This window comes from Rhagoletis pomonella, unplaced genomic scaffold, assembly GCF_013731165.1.
Source record: "Rhagoletis pomonella isolate Grant_MI unplaced genomic scaffold, Rhpom_1.0 Rhpom_scaffold_00008, whole genome shotgun sequence".
NCBI lineage: Eukaryota > Metazoa > Arthropoda > Insecta > Diptera > Tephritidae > Rhagoletis > Rhagoletis pomonella.
In genome coordinates this window covers 41,851,912-41,862,038 of record NW_023458562.1, presented here as the reverse complement: position 1 = coordinate 41,862,038, position 10,127 = coordinate 41,851,912, and the positions used below count along the sequence as shown (strand labels likewise).

Genomic DNA, 10,127 nt, shown 5'->3' with positions numbered 1-10,127 from the left:
CTCTGAAGCGTTCCCTGAAAGTGCCCGTAGTGAGCGTACTACGTCTGGAACCTTGTCCATTTCGCTCATATTATCCCTAAATTATTCCTCTATTGCTTTGTCACTTATCATCGGGTTTGCGTTACTGTTAAGAGTGTTTTGAATTAAATTCGGCCCATTCAGTTCTATGGCCTGGGCTATCATGGTTCTATTAATGTTTGCCAATCCTGGAGAAATTTGTGCGGAAGGTCTTGCTGCCGCGGTGGGAGCGGTTTTAGCTAGCACAGGTGGCCTAATTAAATTATTTGGATTAGCCATCTTATATTTCTTTATTTGGTTTTTTCTGTTTTATCGGTAAAATTAATTTTAAAAAATTTTATTTATTTTTCCTTTTCTTGAAAAGATAAGAAACTCCCTTGCTAAACGTTTAATTTTAAATTTTAATTTTAATAAAAAATAAAAAATAAAAATAATTAAATTTAAATTTTAAATACTGATAATTTTTTTTCTTTTGCACAATTTTCTACGCGCAAAAAATTCGCAGAAATAAGATTTGCAGAAAGAAAAAAAATGAAGTAACTACTTTTCTATATATTTATTTAAGTTATTGTTATTGTTAGAAACTTTTTCCCCTTCTAGGAAGGGGGCTTTTTTACTCTAGAGGGTCCGGTCAACTTCTGAGTTGGCTACGGAATCGCAGAGTTAAGCAATGTTATATTTGTTGTTTACATTTTTTTTTTATGGGTTTACAGCCCGTGTTTTATTTGATATATTTATATTATGAATTTTTTGTAGTATTATTGTACTATTCACTCAATTAAATAGTTTCGAGAGAAAAATATATTTAATTTTTTTCCTTTTTTTTATATAAAAAATTCTTGATTTATTTCTATAACTTCCACAATTTTAGGAATGATTTTTTTCAATCAGTATTTTTTTCTTATATTCTCTACTTCACAATTTCACAAATTTACCTTTTTCTCTCTAGGAAAATGAAATACCCTTGTTATTCACAAATATATATGGCAATAAATTTTCAGTATGCCTTTTTTTCATTCGTAGATGGGGCTATGAAATGCCAAGTTACGCCAAGATCGGCCAGCCGTTGCTGAGCGTAAAAATTCCGCCATTCGACGAGGTCGTCCCTGATCTGGCGATTGGCGCCCACGAATTGGGTTCCATTGTCGCTGTATAAGTTGGCGCAATAGCCTCGGCGGCTTACGAAGCGGTCGAACATGTCCAGGAATGCTCTGGTACTCAAATCTTCTGCGAATTCAAAGTGAACCGCCTTAGTGCACATACATACGAAAATAACGACATATGTTTTTGTTGTGGTGGTGGAGCGTCTGCCACCGTGGCGTACGTTGAATGGTCCAGCGTAGTCCACACCAATGTTGGTGAACGGTGGCGCAACTACCACGCGAGATCGGGACAAATCCGCCATCTGCTGCTGCTGAATAGTACGCTGGTTCAGTTTACAGTTGCATCGATTCAAGAATTGTTTGACTAATGATCGCCCGTGGGTGATCCTACCTACCCCTAGAAATTCCATGTTCGTCCATGAGAGGGCTTAGTGGTAGCAGCTTGCTGGACGCGGCGACACTGTAAGAAGCTTTGAAATGATTAATTTCGGTGAAATAAAAGTTACCTTGTGCTTCTCGAACGTGTAACCTCAGTTCTTGTAGATTTCGCCAGCAGTAATGATTAGAGTACGCCAATGTGGTCGCCCAGCTGGTCGAAACCGAAGTACATAGGCCGTTGTATGCAGTAATCGTTGCAAAGTGCTGAACCGCTCAACAAGTGGAACAAAGTTTGGCTTCAACTTGTCATTGGTGCGAACGTGCAACTGAGGCACCGACAATAAACAGATATGCGTCTGAAGAGGTTTCAGCTCCGAGTCATGGTATTCCTGCTCCTTAACCTTCAGCTGTAGAGAATGGCATGATTGATTGTTGCTGAGCTTTATACATGATGGACCGGTCCACCACAGGTGTAAATTTGCGATGTCTGCGGGTGACACGCCACGACTTGCACAGTCGGCAGGGTTTTCCTCAGACGGGATGTGGTGCCAATTCTGCGTATCAGAGTAGCGCTGAATATATGTCACCCGATTGGATACATACTGCGTTAACGTATGTGGTGGCTTGCGGATCCAAGATAATACGATGTTGGAATCACTCCAGTACGTGCATTACACATGGTCAAGTCGAAGTGCTTCGCGTGCGTTGACCATACAACTGACAAGCAAATGTGCTGCGCACAATTCTAGCCCTGGTATTGTAGTGGGTTTGAGCGGAGCCACCTTTGTTCGAGCAGCAACTAAGGTGACCCGTATTTTCCCTGTTGGATCCACACTGCGCGCGTATATAACTGCTGAGTAGGCTTTGGTACTAGCATCCCCGAACCCATGCAGTGCAACCGTGGATGTTCGGGTCATACCTAGCCATCGGAGTAGACGAAGTTCGCCAATCATGGGAAGTGCGCTGCGGAACTTAAGCCATTTTTCACGTAACTCTATTGGTAATGGTGCATCTCAGTCGATTTTAGTAGCCCATGTTAGCTGTATGAAGATTTTTGCAGTTACTGTCCGGAGCCAGAAAGCCAATAGGGTCGAAAATTTTCGCAACATAACTTAAAACACTACGCTTGGTTAGGATGTGATTTATGTCAGTTAGCGTAACCTTGAATAGAAGTTCGTCATTAGTGGGATTCCAATGAAGACTCAGAGCCGTTGCGTATTCATCGCATAAGCTTAGTTCGTTTGCTCCTGCTCCCCGGCCTAAGAATGTACGAAGGACTTCTATATCATTGGAACTCCACTTTCGAAGGCAGAACTTGCCCTGTTGCAAAATATCGGTAACATCTCGGGCTAGGAGTAAGCCCTCTGAAGGGGTGTCAACGCTCTCGAAGTAGTCATCCACATAAAAGTTTTGTAAGATGCCCTCCTTTGCCAAGGAAGCGCGGGCTGCGTCGCTGATCACCGGCTGGTTATCGTAAGCGCATTGTCGCAAGGCGCGGATGGCGTTAAATGGGCTGCAGGCCATTCCGTAGGTGGTGGGTTGATACGTGAGTGGTGAGTTGATACGTTCGAAGCGGCTCATCTGAAGATTCGCGCCAGAGGATTTGCTGCCACGGCCGATGTCGGAGGTCAACTCTGACTTGCCTGAACATCTTTTCGATGTCTGCGGTGATCCCCACTCGGAACCGCCGAAAGCGAAGAAGGATGTTGATAAGTGGGTCTTGGAGCTGAGGGCCAATCAATTGGGTATCATTGAGTGAGATGCCATTGCTCGTCTTAGCCGAAGCATTTAATACGACCCGAAATTTACCAGTCACTGCTCAAGTCGCAAAAACTGACGAAGAGCATTTCTGTATGAATCTCCCAGAGCTGGCGCCTCGGGTAGAAAAGGCATTTGAACAACGTACCGACCCTCGGAATCGCGTGAAACCGTTCTACGAAATATCGCCTCACAATCATCATCTTTGGGCGGGGTTGGCGAAACTTCCTCTTGTTGCCAAAATCGCTCCAGTAAGTAGTCAAGCCGATCTTCGTTTTCATTTTCGGTATAATTGCGCAACGCTGGCAGCGCGATGCTCTTTGGAGACGTGGGCCCCAAGACAACCCAGCCGAGCCGCATTTGGAGAGCGCTTGGTTGGCCTGGTCTATCAGTTATGGCACCATTACAAAGGAGCATGCCCCACACATCGGCTCCAGCTAACACTTCAATGGGCCCTGGTATATGAAAGGTAGAATTCGCTAGTGGAAGATCTTCTAGATGCTTATGAATGCTGGCATCTACGGGTACTGCTGGAATGTTACGACGTGATAGTAGGTAGGATATGCACATCGAACGACAACTCGAAATCTGGATCGTAGAGAGAGCGCATTGTTAACGTTGCCTGACCACGCGAAGCCACCTTGCCTTGAGCGCCCATACCTTCTGTTACCAGTTCCTTTCGGTTTCTAGGGAGAATTAGCTCATTAAACAAAGACTCAGTAACAAGGCTCACCTGTGAACCCATGTCACAGAGTATGCGACATTTTCGCTCTTCTCCACACCCGTCTAAGATGGGAGCCATAGCGTGGCTAACAGCACTATGTCATCTGATTGCGCCAGTCGAGTCTGCACTGCATCAACTCGGGGTAGGTCTTGTGGTCCGTTCTTGCAATCTGATGTGGCCGACAGCGTCGTAGTTCCGGCTGAGATGCGTAGACCGCTATTGGGTATGCCCGATGATTTCTCCAACGGAGCGGTTTTGCAAAGCCGCGTATTATGTTTTTGCTTACATATATGGCAAAGGCCGGAGCTGCATTCGCGGGCCGTATGCCCAGGACTCAAACAGTTAAAGCACAGTGACCCTTGTCGAGCCAGATGCAGGCACTGATCCACGGCCACCGAGCGGAACTGCTGACATTTCATCAGGCAATGTGGCTCTGAACACTGTGGACAGATGAGCACCGGACGCACCGCTGCATTGGTAACTGACGCTGTCACCATGTGAGAGGAGGGTGTCCTCGTAAGTTTCGACCTCTTCTAACATGCCTTGAAGCTCAGGTAGCTTATCTGAGTGGCTTTTAATCGTCCAGTGCGCAACTGTAGCGGACGGCAGCTTCCGAAGAATGATGGGGTACATAATGGCATCCCACTGATCCGTAGGTAGGCCCATTACATTTAAGGTACGCAATGTACTACGCACCACATCTATAACATCGCGTATTCCACGTTGTGACTCACTTGGATGTTCTGGAAGATCCAGTAGTCTATTTATGTGTGCTTCAACTGAGCATCGTGGTTTGTCATACCTGCGCTTTAGCTCTGCCCAAAGCTGCTCGTAACCCCCAGTGTAAACGCCAGCTACCATGGTTACAGCATCCGCCCTTATGCATTGGCGCAAACGACTAAGCTTATATGTTGGGTCGAACTCTGCTCGGTTGTGAACAAGGGATTCGAACATATCCTTGACCACAAGCCTGTTCTCTTGTTGTCCATCGAAAATTGGTAGCTTTATGGGGTCAAGCTTCATTTCTGCCATTCTGCGAACTGTAGCCACATCTTCTTTTGCAGCCATTCGCAACTGTTGCAGTTTAGTGGACACCACTCTATAGGTTAGTTCCATTTTTGCTAACAATGCGTCGTGGACACCAAGCTCTTCGGGCTTGGCTGCGCCAACCAACAGCATATGGTTATCCATGAAACGAGTAAAGTGCGTGGAAAGCAATTTCACCGTATGATCAATTTCATCTATGTCCGGTGCATAATTTCCAGCTTCCACTTCGCCCTTGATCCCGAGAATCGAAGATTGTGATGCTGAGCGCAAGTTAAGTTCAGCCATTGCTATTTGGATATACCGTCTAGCCGAAGTTACACGTAGCGGCCAAATATATATATCCAGATATAACGGCGAAAACGTTGCCGTTACCGTAGTCGCGCCGTTATAAAAAACCACAAGTTGTCGCTAGCTCAACGATAGCGCAAAATCGCTGGAATTTACGGTCCGTTATTTTATGTGCAAATGTTCGCCAGCGCTGGGCTCACGCTCTCATTGAACTGTATATCAGGCTTAAAGTGGAAACCTTGACAAATTAAGCGAAATGCACTCAAAGCGATGATCAACGATTTCCAACAAAAATACGTGCGAGATCAGTTCCTCACAGGAGGCACCAAAATGTTCGCGAATTAAAAACGGAGTCGGGTTACTTTACTAAGGGTCTTTATTTTTTGGTACTCGTTGCCCGCGCAAAAACTAATTCAATGAACAGCAGACAGTGATGTGTCGATGTCAGAAAAATTAGAGTAAAATGGATGAACTTATCGGAACTGTCAGGTTATCGCCAGGATTGCCGACTTGTATGTTGTACAAATCTCAAACACATTCATTTGAATATCTTCTCGAATAACCAAGTGGCCATTAAGGCGCTCTCTTCTGCCCCTGTAAGATCTCAACTAGAGTAGGATTGTAGAAGAGAGTTGGCCTATATATCTGATCAATACGAAATTGCCCTAATATGGGTCCCGGGACATAGGGATATTTACGGAAACGGACAGCGGACGAACTAGCCGGCCCAAGGGTGACGCTGAAGGTACTCGGCAAAGCCATTCCTGCAGAATGTTTCAGAGCGCAGCTGTCTCTCTCTCTTTCTGTCGCACTGAAATTCGTTAAAGCCGCCAAATGGCTACAGGTTACACGTGTTGTGAAATCAAAATGGCAAACTTGCTAATTGCTGGTCAGTAGGATGAAAATCCACTTAAACCAATGAACCATTCATTTGAACCACAATGGAATTGTCAATGTTTCTATTTACACAAGATGGTAACTGTCCGATTGATTATAAACTAATTTTGTACATATGTAAATATGTTTTGTATTTTGATGTGAATTGTTTTCGTTATTTTCGTATCAAGAAACACACGTGTTATTTTATTTTGTCCCGGCAATAAAATATAAAGAAAATATTTGGAAAAATGTATCGCCCGATAGAAGACTTTAAACCAAAAACAGTTACATTTGGCGTTAACTGTTCTCCCTATTTGGCCATAAGAGCACTCCATACATTGGCCAAAGACACACAACAAAAATCCCCACGAAGCTCTGAAATTTTAGTCAACGAAACTTATGTTGACGACATTCTCTCAGTCGGACACAATCTAGACTCAGCCAGCGAATCGATATCTCAAATTATCGATATCCTAAAATCAGCAGGATTTCCCTTGAAAAATATCACGGCAAATCACAAATCACTGCTGAAAGATATTCCTCAGTCTGATCTCCTAGACACAGATTTTCTCCAATTCCAAAGATGCAAGCTCAGCGAAACGAAATTAAGTGCAATTTAGCCCGGATAACCCAATCCAACTAAATAAATCAGGAGAAATTACGCCTCATCCTGAATACTCAACACAAATATTACGGAGAAACGATGACAACCTTGAAAGCGAAAAGTCCAATCAGCAAAATTGCTGTTACCCTTAATCCATTTGTGGATAAATCAGTTATAATGAGTGGCACGCCATTATTATACCATACAACGCAAAAATCTGTTCTCTAATTCTCGATTTAGCCCGAAGTCATTTCCTTTCACACATTTATCATATATTTTGCGAACAATTACTCACTAAATCCTAGAGTGCAGGTAGGGTTGCCAACATTTTCTAAGAAATGTATAGTACTTTTTAAAAAAAATCTGAAAAAATACAGTACACTTCAAATAAATATAGTATTATATTTAAAAGAAAAAAATTAAAACGCTTTCTAAGTGTACATCTTTTTTCCTTCTTATGCATATCCTCTTTATATTTCTTTGGAAGTATCATATGCTTTAAGGCAATCAATATTTAAATTAATATAAATCAAAAGTTCATTTTTATAAGTGAGGTAGTCGCTATGTTTCTCTCATCTCGCCATTTGACAATCATAATAGAAAAGGTTCCAATTTCCCGCTTCGCCCGAACAAAAGTTTCGCATCGCGGGTCCAGAAAAAAATGCCCTTAACTCTGGACGTGCTTTTTTAGTCGATTCGACTAACAACAATCGTGTTTCACTTCGTACCTCTCTCTCAAGTCATTTAACTTTTTGTTTACTATATGTAACAGAGAAAAAACTATGTAGTACGAATTTAGTTAATGTGTTTTAAAAAATATAAAGAACTTAAAATCAAAAAATATATTTTCGTTTTTAACTATTGTTTGTTTGTTATTTAAATTCAAAGTTGGTGTTAGTCGTGTCGACTTACAACCCCGCAAACAAGATCAACAGAGCGAAGCACTTCCAGAGTTAATTGCAATTGTAGCTAACGATATGTATTTATTTGATAGATTGTCAAAAATTTTTTTATTTACTTTTATTCAGTGTTAGTGCAGTTTTTTCACTAATGTAAATGATAGTATGTATCTTTTATCATCTACATAGTCCGTGCTTTTCTCTATGAGCATCTCGAATTTCATAAAAGAACAGCAAATATCTATGGGGGAAATATTTTTTAGCACTTAAATAGGGCTTAGAATTTTTATTGAGTCGCCTGAAAACGGTTCGAATTTCCCACACAACAATGCCTATTATTTATGTACATTTCTAAACAAATGATCCACAGACTCGAGCCGAATGAAATGTAAACCCTCCAAGGCAAACGCGAAACAAGCGCACGTTGAACTCGCGCCAATGTCGCCAAATAGCCAGCCAACAAGTAATACACACAAATACACGCACACGCACATTAGGTTGTGTTAGGCCAGGACGAGCACATCAAAACGTAACCAACAAGGTGGGTATTTTTATTTTGTTGTTTTGGACATATTGTACATGTATGAGATTTTATTACGATTTCCGTCAATTCCTTCCCTCTGCTCCGCTCCTATGATCTGATCAGATCAGCTACATAAGTATGTATGTTTATTGTGCCTTGATCGTTTGTATGCGACTGCATTTGTGTCGCATTCTGGTTTTCGTTTATAACGTTTTATCGTCTACTCCTTTAAGAAATTTCTTGTTTTGCCACTTTTCTAAATACATACATAGCTAACGAAAAATGGCTTTTCAAACAAATTTTTTTTCTTTTGTTTCATGCATTCTTGTCATAACAACTTTTCGTGTTATCTTGTCCACCTTCTTTTGTAGTTCTTGCCTCTCATTCTGCATTCATTAAAAAGGGAATGCTAATTAAATTCCTGCTGTGTGTGTGGCTATGTTGCGTTTGTCGTTGTTGTTTTATTTTTATTCGATTCTTTCGAAATGATTCGACTTGTGGCCCACACTTGACCTTTCAGCATTCAATAATGTTTGCAAGAATGCGTGGAAATCTTTTGTTGATGCTAGAAATTAAAATACAAATGTGTTTTTTCCACCATTTCATGCCCAACCCAGCAAGCATGAGATTTGATTTGAAAACAAACGTTTGAAAATGATTTGGTATTGATTTGAAAATTGCAGCTTTTTCAATAAAAAGGGGAATTTTAACTCCATTGAGAATGTGGTTAATTCCGAATTGAATTTCAAAGGTTATTTATTAAATGTATTCAAATGTGGAAATAAAATATGCATTTGAGCACTAATAAATTCGCCTTTATTTAAAAGCGCACTTTTATATCGCCTGACTCTTCACATAAATTCAAGAGATGGACAATTCTTAGCAAAATGTATCTATTCTATGTATGTTTCTTTAATTCAATTTTTCAGGCTTAACTTTGACTAGTTTTTATGAAGAATTTGTGAAAGCAGCGCATACATGCATAAATATTCAGTAGTAACATCATACAATTTTGAAAAAAAAATGTCCATCGATAACTTAAATTTGTGACACACAATGGCTAGAGGCGTCGCCTGAGTGCATTCTTTCATATATTTATGTATGTGCTAGTTTTACCGTTATATATTTTTTATCTACTCGTTTATTCCATGGGGTATTCATGCTTTATTTAAATTTAAAAAAATAAATTATTATACCGTTTTAAAAATCTGAAAATTCACTGCGGCAAATTTTTTTATTCTCTTTTTGTCTTCGCCTTCTCGTTTTTGCCTTTATAAGTTTTGAAAAAAGGTTTTTAAAGAACCATTATATCACTTTCCTAGGCAAGTTTTGAAAGAATATTTTCGATACTAAATTTTATTAAAACAAAATGTTGAAATCAGCTTCATATTATTATATTTTAATTTGAATTATTTGTTTATAAAAATATAGTTTATTCCTTAACAAACACAAATCGAAAATAAGTTTAATCGACAAACTTTCGTAAAAATTTCGAACTTTCTACTTCAATTTTATGTCTTAGTATTTTGCATTTTTTTAGCTCATTTAATTTTAGTCTAATTAAGTGCATATTTAAAGTAGCTGTGATTTATTGTTGACGTATGGCATATTTTTGAAGATGTCGGTAATTTTCTTCCATATTATCTAAGTATGTTCGACGATTTTTTTTAATGAAGAAAATGAGCAACGCCTTCATTAAAAAAAAAAATATTAAAAATCAACGATAAGTCGCAGCTATGTATTTTAAACTTGCGTTTTTTCTGTATTGATCGAGCTACAGAACTGCATACTCAAAATATGTATTTATAGGAAATCTAATTAAAAAGCTTTACGAAAGTTTGTTGATTTTTTTAATGTTGCGCAAAGATTAAACCTTGGATTCATACGGGTTTTGTTAAAGTGTAAA

The 10,127-nt window shown here is 40.0% G+C and overlaps 1 protein-coding gene across 1 annotated transcript; it reads right to left on the bottom strand.

The window, feature by feature from the left end:
- Nucleotides 1–4,323: 4,323 nt before the first annotated feature.
- LOC118745299 lies at nucleotides 4,324–5,313 on the bottom strand. The gene has a single exon (XM_036478825.1). The coding sequence runs from the start codon at nucleotides 5,311–5,313 to the stop codon at nucleotides 4,324–4,326; it is 990 nt and encodes a 329-aa protein (XP_036334718.1).
- Between the last annotated feature and the right edge of the window lie 4,814 nt (nucleotides 5,314–10,127).